The 24,266-nt window shown below is 31.1% G+C and overlaps 1 protein-coding gene across 1 annotated transcript in view; it reads left to right on the top strand.

Annotated features, from left to right (window-relative positions):
* The window catches only part of LOC129225846 (zinc transporter ZIP11-like), a 30,785-nt gene extending 6,558 nt beyond the window's left edge, over window positions 1-24,227 (top strand). The window contains exons 2-10 of the mRNA XM_054860367.1: window positions 26-238; window positions 415-453; window positions 2,026-2,193; window positions 7,852-7,963; window positions 11,293-11,442; window positions 13,072-13,141; window positions 17,613-17,711; window positions 18,702-18,860; window positions 21,235-24,227. Coding sequence (XP_054716342.1) covers window positions 131-238; window positions 415-453; window positions 2,026-2,193; window positions 7,852-7,963; window positions 11,293-11,442; window positions 13,072-13,141; window positions 17,613-17,711; window positions 18,702-18,860; window positions 21,235-21,313 — 984 coding nt within the window. The 5' untranslated portion in view covers window positions 26-130 and the 3' untranslated portion in view covers window positions 21,314-24,227. The remainder of the gene's footprint in view (window positions 1-25; window positions 239-414; window positions 454-2,025; window positions 2,194-7,851; window positions 7,964-11,292; window positions 11,443-13,071; window positions 13,142-17,612; window positions 17,712-18,701; window positions 18,861-21,234) is intronic.
* Window positions 24,228-24,266: the final 39 nt, after the last annotated feature.

Genomic DNA, 24,266 nt, shown 5'->3' with positions numbered 1-24,266 from the left:
GGTCCCTAACCGAACGTTTTTTCTTCACGCGTCAAAAGATTGCACACCTGTGTTATGATAAAAGAAATAAGACAATTAAAATGCTTAGCTGTGAAATAGAAGACGTGAAAACACAAATTACTTTTCGAATATGATTCGTGACCAGTCGCCAATTATTCAGGCATTTTTAGGAACACTTTTCACGTGGGCACTTACCGGTGCTGGGGCGGCTCTAGTGTTTTTCTTTTCCACTGCTCAGGTCTCTTTTTTAAAAAATAACGAATAATTTCTATTAAGTATCAATGTGTTTAAACTGTTTTTGTGTTTTGAGCAATTTGAAATAATGTATCTCAGTATATTTTAAATCTTATGCATGGAAAAATTGATAGTCAAAATCTTTTTCTTTGCTTTTAATCTATTTCTTTTTTTCTTTAGTATAAAATACTTGATGGAAGTTTGGGATTTGCTGCAGGGGTATGTATCTCGACCTACTAGTTTCAAACTTCGCCCAAAATAAAATATTTAATGATGAAAATATTTAATGATTACTCTGTTTAAGAAATTAATTTGTTGAGTGCAATGAAAAGTGGGGGGGGGGGGGCTCCATTCCCCCTTTAGAAATTAGAACTTTCTCGCTTTTAGTACTTTTTTCTTTGTAAAAATGTACAAACATTTTTTCTCCAGCCATTAAAAAAAAGTTATTAAAAATGTCAAATTTTAGTAATCCTAATCTGTTCTGAAATCGGTTTCCATGGGGAAAATATCCTGTTAAACCATGGAGAAAATATCTAATCTTTCCTTAAAACTCATATGGGTGCCCACTGCCCACGTAATTTAGTGAGGTGTAGAACTAAACCAATATCATATAGAGGAACACGCAAACGCCGTTCACAGAAAATTTCCAAAGTTTGCAGGAAATTTTAATATTTTTAAAACTAGTTTCTGAAATATTGTTTTTCTGATAAGCAACTAATGTCCCAATTACAGTAGAACCTCAATTATCTGAGTTGATTGGGACTCTCGTTTAATAGAAACTTTGTAGAAAATCTGACCAGAGTAGCAAACTTTTAAAATGCATTAATTAAAAATACAATAGAATATTTTTAAAAGATGAAAATGAACATATAAAAAATAATATTTTACAGTTAAAAAACTAAAATAAGAAAATAACTTGTAGTAAGACTTAAAAAATCAATTGAATTTTTGTACAATGCCAAGTTAGATATTAAAAGATGCATTAAAAAATCATCAAATTTCCAGAAAATATTTTTATATTCAAATAGAAAATTCATCATTTCATAAAATATACGCTATTTTCTGTGATAAATTGACTTCATTACCGGCTCGGTTAACACGAACCTCGATTAATCGATGCTCGATTAATCGAGGTTCTAGTGTAATATTATAAAAGGAGTAAATATAGTTGAAAAAACATTCTGCTTGCATAGTAGTACTCTACTCACTTTCAACGTTACATTTTATTCTGTTGGCCACGATGTAAGGTAAAACACCAGTAATGTGTGCATAAAAATTGCATAAGTAGTGGCAATTTGAATCCATTGAGAAACCTGGAATTTTTTTTTTTCAAACATAAACCTTGAAGTGGCCACTGCTAAAGCACTAGCCACTACTGGTGTGTTTACCACGGCAGAAGTATCGCGTTTTTTTGGCAGAAAATGTTTAAGCACTCATTTGAGTTCACAGACAGTTTTGAATTTTATCTAGGTCTGCATAAAGCACCAAATGATATTTGGTATGCAGTCTCCATCTTAAATATAATTGAAGTGGTGAGCAAAGAAACAGATTCTGCGCTGTCAAATGGCATCTGCATGAAGCTGAATATTTCTCCCAAATCTATACTCTAAAAATAACTCAAACACTGATTTTAAAAACTAAATTTAAACACTGAATGACCAAATTTTTGAAATTTGGTCATTCTTTTTGAAATTCCCTCTGTTTTATGCATTTAAGCTCACGTTTCTTATTTTCCCACAAATGCTTGCTAATGTTTCTACAAATACACTCATACAGCTCTGTTCTCTGTAGGTTATGGTGGCTGCTTCTTATTGGTCTCTTCTAAAACCCGCTATTGAAATAGCTACTGCTTCTCAGCAATATGGATCTCAAGGAGAATATGTCTTCATTCCTGTTGCAATTGGCTTTCTTTTGGGAGCTGCCTTTGTTTATTTCACTGATTTATATTTGCCTTGTTGTGTAAGTAGCACTATCTGTTATGTAATTCAATACAAATGCATACCTGCTGAATTGACTGCTTTTTTAAGGTCCTTTCTGAACCGTCTTCCTATTTCCTGATAGAGTACAAGTTTTTTTCTTGTCCATCAAGTGATTAGAACATGCTACGAAACTTTAAAATTTGTCAGTTTGCAGAGTGATATAATTCGGAAAAGTTATTTTCTTATTGACAGTTATTGTACAATTTAAACTGTATTGATTACAAACCCTTCAATGTAATTGGTATATAAGTATATGTTTCATATTAAAGAGTTTTGCATTGAAATATGATGCTTATCTTGGAATTTTTAATCGTGTTCGTATGTTCCCCCAGGCTTCTTCATATGTACTCCCCTCTAGGGGCGCATTTGAATAACTGAGGACATTTTTGAAAATTCCACAAAGTAAAGAAATTTTATTTTGAAAAATCTGAAAAAATTCCAGGGCACAAAGAAAAGACTTTAATTATGAGTACACTTCTGCTGTGAGAAATTTACGTCATTTTTTGAAAAATGAAGAAAAAATGTCCACAAGTGCCCCTCTCTGCCCCACTATGTAAAAAAAATAATTTAACTCATATTAAACTATGAATAACTGTGCAAAGTTTTATAAAATATGTAACTTTCATCAAATTCAATTGAATTTTCTTCCACACCAGGATATATTTTATGTTTTGCCACAATCACACAGCAAAAACAAGTTTTAAAACATTATTACCCCAATCTAATTAAAGTTTTTTTGAGAAATCTTTAATTTTTTTCATTATCAAATTAGTAATAATGAAATTTCCAATTAATGTTCTGATCTAAGTCTCAACTATATTATTCATAAAATTATATTGTTTTTTAGTATCAAGTTCCTTAGTTTTTGCCTTTCTTGCCGGTTTTTCCCAGTTTTTGCCATTGTCCTGGTAAAAATCCATTTTGACAGCAAAACGACCAAACCTACTTTCTCACTTTCTAATTTAGAGGGGGGCGGGGGGGGGGGGGGGTACATGGTCAAGTTCAGAAAACAGGAAATATGAACATGTTTTGTCTCAATTTTAAGATACCTTTTTTGTTTTGCTTAAATTGCATAGCACAAAAACTAGTTTTAAAATATGTTCCCAATCTATTTAAAGGTTTTTGAGAATTGTTTAAAAAAATTTTTTTCATTGTCAAAATAACAACAAAAATTTCAATTGATACTCTGATTTTAGTCTATTCTATTATGTACAAAATTCTATTATTTTTTTATGTTTTTTTTTTGAAATACAGCAAATTTTTTAGTTTTTGCCAGTTTTTTGTAGTTTGTGACATTGTTTGAGTGAAATAATAATTTTGTCCACAAAATCGCCAAACCTACTTCAGGGCCGAACCAACACTCCGTCAGCCCGTGCCCGGCACTGGGTAAAATATTGAGAGGCGCAAAATTATCGAATCAAACTAAGAAAAATATCATAACCGAGTCTCTGCAAAAATCTAAACTTAGAGAAAAGCATTAAAAAAAAAAAAAAGAAAAAAAAACTAAAGCAATATTAAATTTTAAATGAAAGCAAAATTTAAACAAGCAAAAAGTAAAAGCAATAAAATCAACATATGACTAAACTTTTTACAAAGCGCATCTCCAAGCATAGATGTGAAGTGAGTGAGTGGGGAGGGGGGAATGAAGCGGATTGAGAGAAACATCTATAAAAAATCGACGCGCCAAATTGCTCTTCTATAAAGTTGTTTCCACATCTGTTCACAGGTTCACAACATGGCGTCTTTTTCCACTGATGAAGGGAGCAAATGTGAGACCTATCAATCAGTTACTCTATTTAGTCCAGTCGTAGCCTGCACTGTATGAAGTAGAAGAAGTTAAATAAGAAATAACAACATTTAATTGCACAAAATTGCAGATTACTGCATACATGTGTTTCATGGTTACGAGGAACCCCATTTTTCAATTAAAAAAAATGAGCTGTGGGATGAAAAGACAACCGACAAACGCTTTTGACTGAGTGTATGGACTTAAAAATCATTTTGAAAGACGGATAATTATTGGCAGGGCTCTCGCAAAGGGCATGTATAGGGATGGAGTGCCCCCTTAGTTCATGGAAAGAGCTGCTAATCATATTTTAATCACTTAAAAAGTAGGAAAATCTTTGGAAATTAAAATAGCAGAAAAATGAACAAATGAATTAAAATGTTGGAATTTTTTTTTTTTTGTAAAATTTCAAAAGAAAATGCTAAGGTAACAGCATCAGTAACAGACATGCTTTAGACATCGTTCTCAGGTTAACTCAATTAGTTGAGCCTTTTAATGTATTTAGACATTTAAAACTATTTTTTCGTTATGCAACTACATCTCATCTAACGTTTGGCTGCTTCTGAATTGTCTGAGTTAGTTAAATTTTTATTTGCTCAATTTTGAAAAATGGTTCAACCCCCAGTAACAGATACTGGCAATTCTGATGGTACCCATCACTAGTAGACTTTAGGGAGGCTTGTGCCCTCCCCCAAAAGGATGAATTCATTTAACTATTTCAGTTATTATTTTTAATTTACTCTTTTTTGCATTTTTTTAATATGGGTTTTTAAAAAGAACACAAAACACGCATAGCATATTTTGAATAAAAGCATTTTTGTTTGCTAAAGAAGTAATACTGGAGTCAGAGGCCTAGAGTGGCAGAATACATAGACTCACTGGTTTCGAATTCAAGGGAATGAATTATCACCATTCGTCTACTTATTCTTTTCTGGAATCAATAATTAACATTTTTTTTAAAAATGTGTAAGCACACCTAAAAGAGTAATTTTGATCCAAGAAGCTATTTGCGAAATAATAAATTTCTTTTTCAGCTTATAAAAAAATTCAAAATGAAAGAAATCATATGGTAGCTTCTTGGAAAAACCATGATAAGAACAAATCAGCAATTGCTTTGAAATTAACACAGAAATAGTTTCTGAATTCCTCAATAAAACTTATATGTTATAAAGTTATGATTTTCTTACTCAAGTAATATTTTCTAGTTAAAATATACATAAATTTATAAAAGCTGAAATGAGTTATGGGTTTATTTAATATCATTGCCCTCAATGTTCTTAATTATAACCGCTCATTGTATAGCATCTCGGTGACATTAAATTGGGTTTAGTATTTAATTGGCTTGAATCGTTAAAGATGTTTTCCATCCACATTCAAAGTATATTAGTGTGTAATATTCATGTATTTAGAAGTAGATTCATTGACCTGAAAACCATTTAAAAATAAAGTCATGAAAACTTTGTTGTGCAACATCAAAAGGGGAGGGGGGGGGGTATTCAATTTCCCAGGCCCCCTCCAAAAAATTTTTCTGTATCCGCCCCTGGTATCCAGTAGCAGATAGGACGGGTAATGGACAGAATTCCCTTTTTCTCTTCAAAATGTGCAAAAGTTTTTTATTTTTAGATCTAAAACCTTATTAAATGAATATGAAACACCAGCAGACCTTCTGGTGGCTGTTCATAACCTTCCGCTACTGCCTTGTAAAATATCAACTGGCTCATAAAATTCCCTCTGACAACACTAAATGGTTGCACTGTATTCAATTCATGGGTTGCAACAGCATCAGTTTTACCAGCCTAAAATTCTAATTATTTAAACAGAAATTTATGACTGTCTGCTACTGGATCCTTGTCTGCTTCTGGGGCCGTTACCCTAGTTAAAAATATTTAGTGCTATCTGAAACGCTGTGATACTAAGACAACCTAACTGCCACTGCAATTAACGTTTCAAACCTTTTTCAATGCAAAAGAAAAAAAAAAGCACCAGCACCTTGTAACAGAAACACATTGCAAGCCCTAGTTTGAAAAAAAAATAAATAGATAAACCTGATAGCTTCATAGGGACCACCGACATATTTTAATTTTAGTTTGTTTTTTAATCAGTGTCAACAACCTTTTTTTTAAAAAACTATTTTTACAGCAATATATCAAAATATCAACATATCATAGCAAAGTAAACAAAAAGCTATAAACTGCCGATTTATGTTTTAAATAAAAGAAACATTAAAATGAGTTTTTAACGATTTGAAGGTTGGAAACGAAAGTAAAACAAAATTTCATCAGGAAATTTAAGAGGCATGATAGTCAAAATGAACGGAGCAAAATGATCTATGGTATTATTGCAAAACATATTTGCAAACTCTACGATTTTCTCCCGTTTTTGCAGTTTTTTTCAATTATTCATGAAAAAGTTTCAATTTCTTCAAAATAGATGGCGCCATTTTCTAGTCTACCAATGTCAGGGAATAAGAATTTTTCCAATTAATAATTCATTTAGTAAAAATTAATTTTTTGGAAGTTTTCCATATTTTATGTTCAACGAAGCACGTGCTTTGCCAAAAAGGGCAGCAGATTTTAATCCTTTTGCATCTTGAAAAGATTTCAATTATTTTGAAAGTTTGAAGTTATTTTACAATGTGCTACCCTATACCTACTTATTTTATATTGTGTTTTCAATATATATTGACTTTTGTTCGGATTTTGGTAATTACATTTTTGTAGCTACTTTTTTGGTAGAGACTGGAGAATATGCAAAACTTTAAGCCAATACACTCCTTATTATTTAGGTTTTCCTTTGCAGAATATTTTTCTTGCTGCTACCAATTTGCTTACATCTGCGAAAAATCCCAATTTCATTTTAAATTTAGTATTCATGTTATTTAAAAGCATAATTTATTAACTCGGTTATGAAGATATGTCGCTGGTAAATCACCTACATACCTCTAGTGGAATCTCCTGTTCTTTTTTTCCTTTGAAGGTAGGCAAGTATGGCAAAATATCACTCCAATCCAAAAAGTTTTCTTTCACTTTTGTTGCAAATATTTCTATTTCAAACAAACAAATATATGAGGGTGAAAATTTTAAATTTCAATGAGGAAAACTAGGAGAGGGTTTCTCACAGCATTTTCATTTAAAATAAAAAGAAGAGGGACAAAGCAATGATAGCGGAGGGAGGGAGATCCTGAACTCCCTGAAAATAATCCAACATGTAAATTTACGTTTTTGGAACTTCAGTCACAAAAAAATCGGAGCCCCCCCCCCCCCCCGCATTATTTTTATTTAGACCTCAATTTCAAAAATTCCGGCCGAACCCTTAGACTTCCCCCTTTCCCTTAGTAAAAATTTCGCCTATAGGACTAAAACTTCGAATCTTGTAAAGCTTGTTTTCTATACTTCAACTACGAAAAATTCCGGGAAAGAGTCCCCAAATGCATCAACTTCTAAAATTATCAATTATTGTCTAAAATCGCATTTTTGTAACTTCTATTTCAAAAAATTCCCTCTGGAGAATCCCTGAATTCTTACTTTGTAGTTTAAAAAGGCGCTATTTTTTACTTTAGCACAGAATAGTTAAAATGCTAAATCCGGTTTTGGCTTCTTTCTAATTTAAAGGGAAACGTGGGGGGTGGGGGTGGGGGGGGGAGATGGAGGATTGCTTATTTGGTTCTTTTTGTTATTTGTTAAAATATTAAAAAACAGGAAATAAAAGTGAATATATTTTGTCTCAATTTTTATAAATTAATAAGTAATGGTTTTAGTTGGTTGGTTTTATATGTTAGTAAGTAGTTTGTGCATTGATTCTTAAATTTACAAACAATTTGTTTTTTTACGTTGCTGAAAATTTGATGTTTAGGAAAACTATGCAAGAGTTTCTGTTGTACCTGATATCCAACAAGAAATGGGAAGGAACGGCCTTTTTACTAGAAGTAAAAACGATATGGATGACAAGTATGAGTTAATATCAAGTGAGTACATGTTAGTCAATTTTATTTAAGCCAGGGCTGTCATTTAGAGGGACCAAGAGTGGTCAGTTCCCCCTCCCCTTCCCTCCTGGCTTTGAGAAATTAATATATTTCTATACATGTGAGTGTGGGGGGTTTCCCCCCCCCCCCCCGATATAATATACATTGAGAAAACAACCTTTGACCTCCTCTGTGTATAGTTGAAATTATGAACCTGATTAAAAGCCTTTTTTTAAGGAAAATGTTTGTGTTAAAATCTTAAAAAGTACAATCTTTTTTATTGATCCATAATTATCTTATTTTTTTAATGCTTCACTCATATTTTGATAATTGTTTTTTTTTTTTTTTTTTAAACAAATTTCTCATTATATAGCTGCACAAAAGCTTCTAAAGTATTGTCTACGTATCCAAAACTTGAGAATAGTAATTATAAAACCATTCAATTAGTTATTGACAAGTTTCAAATTTATTCCCTATTTCAGTAATTTCAAACCATGTGGTAGAAATGAGATTTTAAATAAACAATTTAAGAAAAAGATAACCTTAATAAAAATCAGACACAAAAAGTCTGAAAAATAAAATTAAAAGACTCCTTTTTGTTTTTTATAGCAGCATAAGATTTCTAAAATTTCTTATATAGCTATAATTTACTATATTGGAAAATTACATTACAAGAGGAGAGATTTCAACAACTTGAAATCAGTATTCAAGACTAACTTTTAAGCAAAGTAACTTCAGAATCATTGGATTGTAGAATGAACTGTGTACAGTGTTGACCACATATTTTGTACAATAACAAGTAGAAAACTGATGTTATGAAACTTTGCCAGCTGAGGGCAGCATTGAGTCTTCTAGTGTTTCTTTTGAACTTTAATGTGGCAAAAAGTAAAAATGCTGTGAAGTTTACCCTCCATGTTTCAAAGTTACACTAAATGGTTAGTTGTAGCAAATTTATTTTTTTGATCATATGTATTGAGCAAACTAAATTTCAACTTGGAAATTACTATATTGCCTTTTTGTAAAATTTGCTACTTGCAGTTTGAGTTTGAACAAAAAAGAATGTTATAAAATGTTTTTTTTTTTCCTTTTCAAACAATGGGTAGAAATTGTTGAATCAAAATGTTCTCTTTTCAGTATTTTTTTATGTTATTGTATTTCTTGAATTTTTTAAATAATACTGTACACTTTAATCAAAATCACATAAATATAAATGTAATTGATGACTGATTATCTAATTGAAAAGTTTGCAGGTCATTGTGTTCATTTTCCTTTTACCTTTGTGTGTATTTGTAATGAATTCCAAAAAAAAAAAAAAAAAAAACGAGCTGATGTGTACGAGCTGATGTGTGCATCACATGACTTCCTTTTACTCCAATTTAATGATAATAACTCCTTGGAGTAAGCAAGGAAACACTAAATATTTTCACCCCTAGTTTCTTGTGAACCGAAGCAAAAAAAAAAGTTTTACACAGATTTATTTCCCCATTATTGGCAATTTTGATGTGATTTAGTGGTTAACTTTTTAAATATCACCAGCATTGGCCAAAATAAAACCAGTTTTAAAAACTTTAAAAAAAATCGCCATTTTTTTCGCCAAGTTGGCAACAAAACTTGGGGGCCAAAAGCTTGGCGATATATCGCCAAGTGTTTGACAAATTATAACATCACTTGAGTTAATATTGAAATTATCAATGATTACCCCCCAAAAAGGTGTAAAAGTCCCCATAAGGAACATACAAATGCAACCAAAAAGAGAGGTGCACAACTAGACCCCACTAGGAGTCGAGGTACCAAATTTCAACTTTCCAGGTCATACTGTTTTTGAGTTACGCGAGGTACATAGAAGAACTAACTTTCTGAAAAAAAAATTTGCTTTATAGATAGATGAAAATTTTCGCTGCTGCCCTAATCTATTAGGAAGAAAAGTATTTTAACTAAATTTGTCTAAATAATGAGTCTTCATGCATTTGAAACATAAAAGAGCCATTGTGATTTTATAATTTTTGTTCCGATTGTGAAAAGATCTTTACAACATAATATCCAAAAAAACTTTAACATTTTCACAACAATATGAAATCTATTACAGTCAGCCCTTGTTTATTGCGATTAATCTGTTCCTGATTCTACCGCTATAAATAAATTTCCACGAAATAGGTTTCTTTATTAAAAAGCAAATGTTTTTTATTTGGAGCTCTTTGAGAAGTTTTTTACCAACATTCAAATTAATTTTTAAAAATAATTAGTTAATTCTATATATGAAATAAGGTTTTTTGGACACCAATATGGTAGTATCATCTAAATACATATATCTTCTATCAGTAATACTTTGATACACACTCCGCAGTAAGTGTTCAATGGTTGAAAGCTGTTAAGGATACTTGGTACTTCAACATTCTTACAAATTCTCCTCTGCTCATCTGACTCTACAATAGCCACTTGGAAGAACTCAGCTTATTTAAAATCAATATTATAAAGCTGTGTACTACACTTTAAAGGATGTAAAATTATTTTTGAAAAATGTTTCCTCCTGATTTTTAAACTTCACTATATTTACCTTTTACCTAAGCTTTGCCTTCAATTCACGAGTCTAACCGCACCATGCTGCGTGCACTCGCTGGTGAGAAATTCACTTTATCTATTAGTTTGTTGGCACTGTCAGCTTCAATGAGATGGCATCTGCCTCCCGCTTGGTTATTCACTATTCCTGACAGAAGAGTTCTAGTAAGTACAAAACTGCAGTCTCAGAATGTGATAACCGGGCAATCTGATATATTACACGTAGTTCCGGGGTAGCCCTGACTTAGGGGCAGTAACTTACTGCTTTGTATTTTCAGTATTTATCTTTAGTAATATATTTACTTTATCTCTTTTATCGATATAAGTCCAGAGTTAATTCATGCTTAAATGATCAGATCAACAAGCATTTAACTAGTGCATAGTTACGCTATCTACAGAGCCATAGCTATGATATAAAATGCTTAAAGTACAGACCCACTTTCAGTAGTAACGCAATGCTCTATATTGGTGTGTGCAGGTAAATGGCAATATCTGCAGAAATGAGTTTTCGGGATACATGAAGAAATGTGTGTTGGATTTAGTATTAACAATAGGGAAATGTTGCAATTAGGCGTGTTTCTCACTCTTTTTTTTTTAGTAGAAACCTAATAAGTAAGCTTGTGCAGTAAAGCTAATGTGCAACAGATGACAAAAATGCAAAAAAAAAAAAAAATGCAGTTACTGCCCTTTACCTGCCCAGGGCAGTAAAGTAGGTTACTCACTGGTGTAAATGTTTGCTTATTAAGGTCCAATAAATCGATATTTCATTCTTTTAGGGAGATATTCCGAAACGAATGTACATAGAAGGTATAGGAACAGCCGCGACCAAGAAGTGGAAGAAGAGCCAGTTGTAAATCATCTGCTTGACGTTCGGTGGAGAAAAGTGCTGTTATTAATCATTGCTGTTACTGTACACAATATTCCAGGTATGTCTTTAGGTGTTTGAACATTATGGAAATGTTTATAATTTTTCTTATGGTTAAAAACATTTTTTGATATGATTTCAAATATTGTTCTCCATCTTAGGTCTAAAATTATGATATAAATGAATGAAAGGAAATTCAAAAAATTTTTGAGCTGTTATTCCCCTTCTGAGCTTTTTTAACCAGGAAAAGTTTTAAATTTTGGTTCATGAAATAATTTTCTTGTACTTGTTTCACATCCACATTCTTCTTTTTCTTTGAAAATTAACAATTTTGATTTTGCAACCAAAATTAAACTTTTATATGAATCTTATGGGCATACTAAGTTTTTTTTTCAATGGCAAGTAATAAAACAACTGAAAATAACAGAAAACAAGAACAAAAGTGACATCAGAAAATCTATGAACTTAGAGCAGCTCTCGCCACCCAATAAAGCTCCCGAATTGAAGTCCGAGGAAGAGCAGGGCTTTTGCAGAAATGTTGCATGTCCATGTCCTCCCTAAGATCACGTAGAGGGAAAAGAGAGTCAGGTGTGACATTGATGTATTGAAGGTGTTTTTGAAAGCAGTCATGTTGAATAATGAGACGGAAAATTACCACACATCGCTTTCGGGGCCGTTCCGGTATTTTACGAATGCAAGATCCTCAGAAATTTGCATAAAGAGCTAGATCTCATGCCAGAGTTAGACATAATTTTGCCATTGTATTTCATTGTGCCAAAACTTTGCCCAGGGTACACCACTTGGAGGTAGATCTATGACATACCTACCCCTGGGCATACTTAGTAGTTGTCTTGATTTTTAGTGGCTTTACAGTTCCATAAAAAATAAGTTCAGCTGATATTCTTTCCAAAATATTTTCTGGATCAAGTACCTGCAATGCTTTGTAGAATTTCTGAGCATACTACTATAATGTAATTAAATTTTTCTTCATAGAATGACCTACTTTTAAAATTATTTTGGAAAAGAATTGCTTTTATAATTTTAACTTTCCTAATTACAACTTTAAAATTTTATAAATACTTTTAAGTTTTTGAGAAATATTTGTTCAAATGCATTTTTATTGCTTAGTTTCAAAAGCAGTTTTAGTAGCAATAGCATTTATCAAAACTTCATTAGGAATTTCATTTGTTACGGAGCTTTTATAAAAGCTTTTTAATACAAAAGGCAATGAAAAAAACTTAAATGTGACTTTGTCCTCCATTTAATATTTTTCTAACACAGTAAAAATAAAATGTAGCCTAAGGTTGTCTGAAAGTTTTAAACTGTAGTCTTTGTATTATCAATGAATCAAAGAATAAAAACTGAATCCAATGAAATTGGATTATGGATAGCATTCTAATTGAAGTACTTAGATATTAGAAATGTCTGCAGTATTTGTTTTAATTTCACAACTTAGAAACCCATGATTTTCATGCCTAGAATAAACAACGCAAAATGCAGTATTGCCTGCCATGAAGAAAAGGAAAAATACTTTTATTTTATCTTATTTGGCTCTATTTAAGTAAATGTAATCTTAGACATTCAATATGAAGGCACAAGTTTTTTTTTCCAAAAAGTCAGATAGTATTTTATTTGCTAATGTGTTTTATTTGGTAATGAATTATGTTTTTCCATTTTCATGAACTTGTAGAAGGACTTGCTGTTGGGGTAGGCTTTGGCGCAATTGGAAAAACTAAATCTGCAACCTTTGAAAGTGCTCGGTAAGCTATAATATTTATGGTGCTCTATGAATATGATTTATATTTGTCCTGCATGAATGTAATTTGCACTTTTGTGGGAGATAGAATAGACTTATTAATATTTGTGTTGATTAAATCCATGTCTTAGCATGTAATGTATCTTTTTAAAATGAAGTTACAGTAAACCCTCATTTAATCTGAACCCTATTAAACCGGACTTCACTTAATCTGGACAGCCATATAGGTATACATATTGTTAATAAAAAGTTTAGTAATGTGTTTCTGCGTCAGGGTTCGTATGCTCCGGGAAAACCTGGAATTGTCAGGGAATTTTCTAATGTGCCCCCAAAAAAATTTTTTTCCCAGGGAATTTTGCTGTATTCAATATAATCTTCATTTTTATCGATGTTTCTTTAAAAAAAACTTTAAAACTTTGAGGCAAAATGACGCTAGCAATAAAAAAAAGTGGCGACCCAAAAAAACTTAAAATCGTTTTTTTTTAAAATTTTTTATTTTTTTATCGGAAATTCTTTTCAGCTACGTGTGAAACGTAGTCGCCACTTTTTGGTCATTCACAAGCTGTTAGTAGACACGATCTTAAATGCCTAAGTTTCCAAAAACAAAGCAGAATTGGATGTTTTCTTCAATTTCAAATTAATGAAAATAAAACTAAATGGGCTGCAAATTGTTTTATTATTATTACTTTAAATAATTTTCTTGAGAAATGAAAACTTTTGTTCTTAAAACTCAATCTTATCCTCATTGCCTTGGACCCGAATGTGATAAAAACTTTTCAACTGAATTGTAGTTTCATGAATATTTATTATTTTTTAATTGTTTTCATGCAAAAAATTCAAAAAATTTCCTATTTTTGGGCGTTGCCGCCATATTTGGTCATTCCCAAGATGGAAATACACAACACTTTTTAAGTGCCCAAGTTCCCGAAAAGGCAATGGATGTTAATTGCAATGCAAACTATTGAAAACAACGCAAAATATGCCTTTTTTCCGGATAATTCGTAATTATTTTCTGGAGAAATACAAAATTTGATCTTCAGAACATTTTTTTATTCTAATTGATTTAGACGCTTATGTGCTAAAAACAGACTATTTTGTCTTAATTGTAGTTTTTTAAGGATTATTAATTACTTATAACTACTTTTATGCTACAAATTCAAAAATCTACTTATTAAAATTTTCACTTAGTCACCATATTTGATCGTTTGCACGATGGAAGTAGACATAAACTTCCAAAAACAGAATTAGATGTTTATATTAATGTAAACTGTTGAAAGTAAAAAAATGTGCAAAAAGTTATGAAGTTTTGAAAATGAACTATTACTTTCTGGGAAAGAAAAATTGAAATTTTAATGTAAGTATCCTGTAATATGCGGAAGGAAAAAACAAAAATTATTATTGGCATTGGCCTATAATTGGCGGATGTTGATTTTTGTTATTATGCATTATATGGTAGGCTGATCGATGCAACAAGTTAATCATATTTATACTAAAATTTAGCTATGTATTTTGCTCAATATGTTTTGTGTTATATACTAATAAGAAAATAAAAAGAAGTGTTGTAAACCAACAGTGTATGCTAAAAGATTTCATGACACGTGACATCGAAGAAATGCTAAAATAAGTTGAAAACACTCTATTTTCAACAAGTAGTAAACAAATTAAAACGATTTTGAACAAAATGTTTAAAAAAAACTTGAAATTTTGAGAGAGAAAAAAAAGAAAAAAATCCGTGATTTTTTAAAAAAAATTTCAAGTTTCAGTTCTTTTACATTGCTACTCTAAACAATTTTAATTATTTTGAAAAAAATTGCTTTTTAAACTTAATTTTGAATGAAGTGAGTAACCTGGAATTTTCTAAAAAAACAACCTGGAAAACCTGGAAAAGTGAGGGAATTTTTTTTCACCACAAGTGTATGAACCCTGTGTGTGCTTGTCATCTGATGTTTATTGTAAGTAAAATAACATATGTTCATACTATACTTAATTTTCTCTTATGCTAAAGGTTCCCAAACTTTTTCAAGTCTAGAAAACCTTTGAAGAGTTAGAATTTTCTCACGTTACCCTATCCCCCCTTCCCGAAGTTCAGTTGTGCTAATTCCCCCCCTTCTCCCAAATTTTTTAAAATTTATTTATAAAAATATTTTTTATTTATCTATTTTTTATTACTACTATTATTATTTTATTAGAAAGTTCTGTGCTACACCAATGGCATATCACGCACACACACAAACTAAATGAATGAAATAAAATATAAACAGAATACAATAAAATAAAATAAATATAAATTAATAAGAAATCAATAAACAAATTAAAAACAATAAATTTAAGAAATCCCTTCAAAAATTTTGATGGCGCCAAGTTGTGCTATAATCCCCCCCCCCCCCCCGTGGGCAACCCTGGAAAGGAAATTCATAAATAGATCTTTATAGGTAAATGGATATAATCAAAATACAATAATCTTATTTTAACAACTCTGTTTTAAGCCTCTATAGAAAACAGCTCTACTCTCATTCATTACTTCTATTGAAGCAAAATATCTGAAAGTGAGAAAGATTTCAATAAATAACCATCACACTTTATTTCGTTAACAACAAGGATCTGACACTGTGCACACTTCAAGGCACCCTTTAGCAGGGCCAATGAGAGGCCATGGCCGCCTAGTTGAAAGTTAAGGACCCAACACGGAATCAGAGTAGCGTAAGTTTTAGAAGTTTTATAGGGAGAGGCCCCATAGCAGAAAACTACTAAATTTGCGATTTACGTCGCAGAACAGATGCCTGAGCTGCAGAACAATTCTGTTCAAATGTGAGAGGAAAACTAATAAATTTTCTGCAGAAATTCTCCAAATTTCAGTGAAAATTCTGCATTAAAGCTGCAGAAACCACGGTGCAGAAAATCTGCAGAAACTGCAAATTTTCTACAAATATCTTCCAACTCAAGATAGAATTTTGTAAAAATTCTGCAAATTTCTTAAAATTAGAAGAAAATCCAAAACTCTCTCAAATTACGATAATTTGGCAGAAAGCTCACAATGTTGAATTCGATAAGTCCTTTGTAGGACTTTCCCAATCGATCTTCATCCACTGTGATTTCGGCCATACGCATATGTTTTGGAAACATGCCAGCATTGGAACACGTCCATCACCAGAAATTGCATGTTTTGTTTGAGATTTCAGTCCCTTTGCATCCAGAAAATATTTCAATTATTTAGAAAGTTTAGAAGTGTTTTATTATATGCAACCCAAACTCGACTCATTTTATTTATTATTTTAGTAATTTATTTATTTTGCTCCTTCATGCCATGTGAAATTAACCAAAAAAATATGGTTTTCTGCCTAGGTTTCGGATTTTTATAAAATTTTGTATCTTTCTATGCCTTTTAGATAGCGAATAAACTATTTTTGGAGATTCTCAATCGGTTTAGGTATGACACCTTGTTAAAGTTTTTCTGATATATAGTTTCCATGATCAATTAATTTTTTTAATTCAGTGCTCTGTAATTAGTCATTTGGTTGAAAGGTCTGATATTTCCGGAAATATCTCATTTCCGCAGAAAAAAATAGCAGCAGTCCAGTTTAAAAAAAAAAAACGAAATGATTTTGATTTTTGGCACTCCAATTTGTGGAAAATGTCACGTTTTATCGCATCAAGGCTTGAAATACTTGCAGTACAATTTTAGTCAAATGTTTTTACCTTGAAGAACATGCGAAAGTATTCTGCTTTGGGGGGGGGGAGACCTGGAGACTAAACTGAAAGGGGCTCACCTTGGCTCTTGGCGGCTCTACCCTTTACCTCTACATGCAGCAACTCAGAGGGTGCTGCAGCATTCACTTTGTGAATTACTTCATTATACAGTTTAATATTTCTCTTCATTCAAATTAGTACAATTTTTACTGTGTGCAGTGGTTTATGTGTCTTGAGTTGTTTTAGAGGTTTTTTTTTTTTTTGTACTGTCATTAATTTGGACCATCTAGATTCCCTATTAGGTTTTACTGACTGTTAAGTGATTTTCTCATTGCCTTGTCTCTAGAAAACAAAAAGGCCGATAACACTTGGTGAAGTAATGTTTCACACTTAAAGCATCTGATACTTTTTGAAATCATATCAAGCAATATTCATAATAGTATTTTGTATATTGTTTGAATAAGGAAGTTTTGAAGCTCGAATGTGTAAGAGATGTTTGCAGACACATGTTTTAGGATTGCAAGAAAACCATTGTATTGATGCAAAAAATGTACAATGTTTTGCAACTGATAAAGGTTCTCTGTAACTTCTAAACACATATCAGCAAATTCTTTTTGCACACTTCTGCTTTGAAAACTACCTTTTTCAGCATTCTTTCAGTATAATAATAATTACTTCTTATTTTATATTATTTTGGCCTTTCATACGCCCAATGTAGTAAAACTTATTGATTCAATTATGTTAAATTAATGTTTTTGCAATACAAACTTTATTTTTTCTCTTGTTAGAAACCTAGCATTTGGTATTGGAATGCAAAATTTTCCCGAAGGTCTTGCAGTTAGTTTGCCTTTGCATGGGGCAGGAATGTCAAAATGGAGAAGCTTTTGGTGAGTTTTCAGGTGTCAGTTGTCAAACAGATTTCTGTATGAATTTATGTTTGCTGAATGTGATGCGTATTGTGTTGTAACCTTTCATGTGCTTCAATGCCTTTTAGCGAATACCATGCGTAATCCCTTTAGTGGTGACTTTTCTCTTATACTCTCAGATTCACTTATTTTAACTAGTTGAGTTTAACTTGCAAATACCTTGAGTGGTAATGCAAAACTCGGAACTTTTCCAGCCCGCCATTCAGTTAGGTCAAGTGTTACATTGTGGCCCGAAAGAGCAGCAAGTTTCCTTTTGCCAAATTGCATCTTTTTATGTTAATTTGGTTCTGTTTGTCATTTCTTGGAAATTTAGAAACTTAAAAAAAAAAAAAAAAAAATTGTGAATAAACTTTGCTGTGAAAAAATGTTTTTAATTTTTTTTCAATTTCAAATGCTGTAAATTTTTGACAATCCAGTGTAGCAGACGGAAATTGTTGACAATCCTGTTTGTGTAAGAATTTCATATCCTATTTGTTTCCCCAAGTAGAAGCCGGGGGTGTTCCCATAGGGCATATGCTGTATACTCTCAAACATTTTTTAGACATTATGCATATGATCGCATACACATATTATGCACAATGGATTACTGGGAGTATACCCTCAGAAGCATTTATGGGAACATTACTGGTTGAAGCTCCTACTTTTAATGGTAATTTTAATATAAATATTTACTGTACTAAATAGCTGTAATTACAACTGCCTTTACAATGCTACAAAATTGAAATGAAAATTTCCGGTAATTAAGAGTACTGGGGTGCTCAGTTCTCTTGCGAACTGGGATGCTTTCAAGTAGGCTTTAAAAAGTTTGAGTTCTGGATGTGAAAATGTTGCATGAACCCAACTGTATTTGAAAATCTTTTATGAACAATACATGTTGTGCAATTTAGTTTTTATTTGAATTTTGTTGTTTTGCTGTAATTTCTACTAGACTAAATGATATTTAACATTTAGGTTTGGCCAGTTGAGTGGTGTAGTTGAACCAATATTTGGTCTATTAGGTTGTGTCGCAGCTACCATAGCTGAAACCATCCTGCCTTATGCCTTATCTTTTGCTGCTGGCGCAATGATTTATGTTGTTGTTGATGATATCATACCTGAAGCACAAATTCAGTAAGTAAAATCAATCATATTTTTAATGCAGAAATGTAGTTGCATTTACTTTGTAATTTTAATGAAATGAATGTTGTGTATTTAATTTTACCATTTCTTGAATACTCAAGGATTGTGAATTGCTTTCATTTCAACCTGAGAGGTACCTACCGATTTTTCAGAGCAAAGAAGTGAAATAATATCGCAGTTTTTACCATGTGCAAATTCTTTCCATTAACCTACTGGAGTCAGATTTAATTACTTAGGCACATACTTGATGCCTATAAAACTCCTCATATGATTCCAATGGATTGTTAATATATTTTTTAATGCAGACTATGGCAACAAATGAAAAGGGAAACCAGAAGTCTTCATTTGGTGGGGAAACTAGATGTCAAAACTCTCGTGGAAATCGCGTCTGCCGATAGTAGTACCGCATAAAAGAATGAATGGTATGTTGGGGGATCGCAGTAGCTGTGCAAAATGTCAGGTCTCAAACTCAGTCCCATTAGAAACAAAAAACTGAGTGGAAAAGTAATCTTCAATGGGGCTGAGTTCTAAGTTTGATTGAATTTATTAAATTTCTCAATTTTTGATGTTGTGTAACACACCAGAAATACAAGTATTGCTAATGGTGTGTATGTATAAAAACACTAAGTGTTAAAAGATATTCTTCATTTTGTGAGAATAAATAAACTGAGAACTTTTAGAATGAAGTGGAATACTATTACATGCCACCACAGAAATTGTCTAATAAAGAGCAAATTGCCAAAAAGTAAACGCATCTCGAAGGAAATAAAAATTTTTGTAAATGTACAACTTGTTTGAAAATTGCTCTTTTCGGAGATTTCAATTATTTCGTTGCTAAAAAGAAGAATGGGCGTATCTCACTTTTAAGCATTTTGCAGAAAACCGATTTAAAGATTTCCAGTTTACTGTATCGCTTGAGAACCGCCATCAGTGTGAGGGACTGTAACTTTGTTACTATTTATTGTAGAGATACGCCCATTGGTCATATTATAAAATCGACTTTGGACATGTCTGTGGTGGTCATAACTAATTTTTCGATTTTTTTTTTGAGAAACATCCATTAGTCTTGTTAGCGAGGATTTGTTCTAAAAGGAAACTAAGAAAGATGCAAGAAATTTACTGAGATTGCTCATAACCACTGCAATTTGCAACAATGCACAAATCTGAACGATCAAAACTATAACTGCATTATCAAAATAAATCCGATGAGTAAGATGTAGAAGAGCAATTTTATATTCCATAATTTTGCTTTCTATAGTGACTCAGTAACTGGTTATAAAAATTAGAAAATTTGGTTGATAGTTTAAAATTTGTAGCACTTTGCAAATGTTACTCATCATATTTTTAATTTTTAAAATATTTAGTGCTTGCAATAAGTAATTAAATATTGCTATTAGTAAAATTCATAGGCATTATTGGATAAAAAAGGGAGTATATATGTATTAAAAATAAAGCAACCACTTTGGAGACTTGATTTTAACAACCTTTGCTTATTTACTCCTGATGTGGATAGTGAAGTTTGCTAATTTATATGAATGGAAGATTTTCATTGTTTAGATTTTTACCATGATAGAGAAATGAAGACATCTTGAAATGTTTTACTTTTAGTTTAGGAAAAATTAATGACCCCGCCCTCCTTTAATGCACATTAAATGCCCTTTAATATGAAATTTTGATGCAATTAATAACTATATAAATATTAATTTATTTATTTGAAACTTGTGGTGCTTTCATCAGAATAATTTATGTAAATGCAAATCCATTGTCCATGATTAAACGGCAAGGATTGCCTGATTGATAGTAATTTGCTGCTGGTTTCTCACCCCTGAGTTTTGTTTTGTGCTTCATGGAGTGGTTTACTGGAAACCCACTCTTTTCAGGAATTAATATATATATATATAAATAAATAATTTAGCATTTTATAATTCAGTTTTGGTTCTTTTTATTCGACGATGTGGCAGAAAAGCTGGTTCCAATTTGATTTTTTCAGTTGAAGTATTTAATTTTGCTATTGTCTTTTGATTTTTCTCAGAAAGTTGCTTTATTCATGTTAGATAATTGAGAATGGGCCATTGTGTTAACTTTTGTTTCCAAAAAAAAAATTTTTTTTTTATTATTAAGCTTAAAAAGGATGAAAATAAACTGAGAATATATTGTTTCACACGTAATAAAATATTGAAATGTAAATTTGGTTGTAAGAACAAAAATATGTTTGATATAACCTAAAATAAATGCAATCTAATATTTTTCGTATTGAAATTAGTGCTAGAAAGCTGCACTGTAACAAAGTATAGTAATATTGATAAAATTATTTATGCTACAAAGTTTCAAAGTAGATATTGTTACTTTGTTCTGTTAATTTTAGTTCCAATGGAAAACTAGCATCATGGACAACAATTATTGGATTCATTGTGATGATGAGCTTAGATGTTGGATTAGGATAAATATTGTGAACAATAAAAAAACCACAGCAACATTGTGATAGAAAAACTAAAGTGTATGCATTTTACCATTTACTCAAAACCTAAACTCAAACATGGTAAATTAAATAATTTTATGTTTTCAGTTGTTTTGTTTCATAACTTACACAAAAGTCTGGTTATATACTGTGTTGTTAAATATTTGTGAACTGAACTATTAACTTTGTGATGCAAGCCCGAAAATATTTAACATTATAATATTAATGACTCAGTATCTTCTTTACTAATAACAAAGCTGAAAGTCTGGATCTCTGTGAGGTGCATAGTGCCTAGACTGTTTGGCCGATTTTCCTGAAATTTGGCACAAAATTAGTTTGTAGCATAGGGGTGTGCGCCTCAAAGCGGTTTTTCGAAAATTCGATTTTGTTGTTTTTATATTCCAATTTTAAGAAAATTTTCCCGAGAAAATTATTACAACGTGGAAGAATAAATTACGCAATTATTATAACGTGGAACCGTAACATGGGAAAGCAAATGAATATAGCAAATTGGCAAGAAATTTTATCATCCAGTATTTGCAAATATACAGGCGAACCAAATGACCTTTTAATTTTCTACTACGGGCAAAGTCGTGCGGGCATCACTAGTTATACATATATTGATTGCTAATTTTCAATGCAGGTTAAATTATTATCTAGTGTTAAATAAAATTTTTCTAATTTAAGGCCATGAATCTTTAAAGCATACTGCACTTAAATGTATTGTTTCAGTTTCACAAGATGTTGATGCAAACAACTTGGTAAAAGATATTCAAAGTGTTCATTGATCTTTTTTTTTCCTTGAATACTAAGAGATAAAAAATATAATAAGGCTGTTATATTTATAATTTTACTCTGGAATTAAGTATTGTTACAAAGTTCCTAAAAGTTATAGGATGCATGTTTGAAGAGACTGAAATTTAAGTTACCAAATTAAAAAAACCTAAACATTTTATAACATGGTTTCAATTAATTTTATTTAACATAGTGTTCCTGAATTTCATATTGTGTTCAATTTAATTCTTCAAGCTGAAATTACAGTCACAAAATATTTAATGTTAATAATTCAGACTGTTGGTATGATCAGTAATCAGACAAATCATTTTACGATTAAAATGTAATTATTCAATATTATAAATGTCAAATTCATGGCAGATAATATTTAAACATTTTATTTTAGTTACAAAATGTGTTTAAAATACATCTTAGTGCAGGATTGCAAGTGTTTATTATTACTATCTTCCTTACTTTAATGTAGTGGCATAAGAGGAATGAGTGATTACTAATGGCATTGTTTTAATATGAACTTTATTTTATTATAAAATATTGTTACAGATGTTCATAAAGTTTGAGGGAACATGTAATTAAGTTAGGGGTATGAGTGTAAAATTTTCAATTTGAAAATTTGGGCAATTGAAGACAAATCCTCATGCGACTTATTTTTTAAATATACTATATCAATAAAAGCAAAATCCGAAAGCAAAAAATAAAAACCATGCTCAGTGGACATTTAAATTTGAAGAAGTATTCTGATACATTTTGCATGTATTCTAAAATAAAATAACTTAATTTGGAATCCAGGAACAAAATGATTCAGGATATTAAATTATAAGGGAAAAACACGAGCAAGTTGTTATTGAAAGTTTTGATCCTTTGACTAGGAAGTATAAAATAATCCATTTTGTGTGTGATTAATGATGAAAATAGTTGAATCATTGTTGATTATTTTTAGTGCAAGCTCAATTGAAATTTGGAACTATTGGAATATTTTCTTAGTTATTTCAAAAAGCCTTTTCCAAATGAGGCAATGAGAAGCAAAAGGATGTAAGTGGACATTTTCAAGTTTTGAGTAAAATGTGTTTAAAGATAACATCCTAGGTAGGCTTTCATTGAATTGTTTTTCTAAATCATGCTGTATAGCAGCAACTACCAGGGCTACTAGTACCATCTCTTGCCCCAAGACAGAGGAGAGGTTCACCTACCATGTGCACTGGTTATCTCCAAATTTTTAATTTTGCCACTTACATCCCTTTGCTTCTCACTGCCTCAAATGTACTTTTTTTGAATTTAAAAGTTTTAAATTAAAAATATCCGCCTTCCTGTGAGATTAAAGCAAGTTTGAAATTCCTTCTTAAGTAAAAGATGTTAATTGGATTTTATTTTTAACTATACACAAGATCTTTTATTTATTTGTTATCCTAAATGCAAATTTATATCATAGGGTACACTTTTAAAATAATTGCATCACACTTCACGTGTATAAATACTTCTCAATTTATGTTGCCTTTTCTTTCAGACATCTTAATTATATTTCCAGTTTCGCAGTTGTAGGAAACATGTTTACTTTGTTAGTTTTGTAATTATTTCATAGCTTAAAAAAAATTGTTTTAACACGAATAAACTAAAATTTATAAATAAGAAACTTTCAAAAGAAAACATTTATGTACTTCAGAGCTATAACGATTTCAGTGCAAAAAAATAAGATCAATGTCAGAAAAATAGCATTTCTGTGTTCCTTGTATTTATGCTGAAATCCTTGTATCTCTCAAGTGCATTATACAATTTTTAATGTACATTTATTTGTGCCTTACTAATATTGGTATTGTTGGAGTATGGCAGCCGGTGCATAAACAATTCTTTACGATTTAGTTCTGTGTTTGCATTTTTGCAAAAACTTTCATCATTGTGACATTATTTTTATATCATTCTACATTAGTTCTCGAAATGTATGTAAATAAAACATTTATGTTTTAACTTAATGTTGTATGAAATATTTTGTTATTTTGAACAAATGAATTTATCAGCATTTATTGTACTGTATTACTTTCGCAAAACTACATCCCACCTGAGTGTATAAATAAATGCATACCGCTTTGTTAAATAAATGTTTTAAAATACAATTTCAGGCCATAATTCTTTCGTTTTTCTTCGTCAATGAA

The sequence above is a fragment of the Uloborus diversus genome, chromosome 7, assembly GCF_026930045.1.
Source record: "Uloborus diversus isolate 005 chromosome 7, Udiv.v.3.1, whole genome shotgun sequence".
Classification (NCBI taxonomy): Eukaryota; Metazoa; Arthropoda; class Arachnida; order Araneae; family Uloboridae; genus Uloborus; species Uloborus diversus.
The sequence above is the reverse complement of the archived record's forward strand: the minus strand, read 5'-3'. Positions and strand labels throughout refer to the sequence as shown.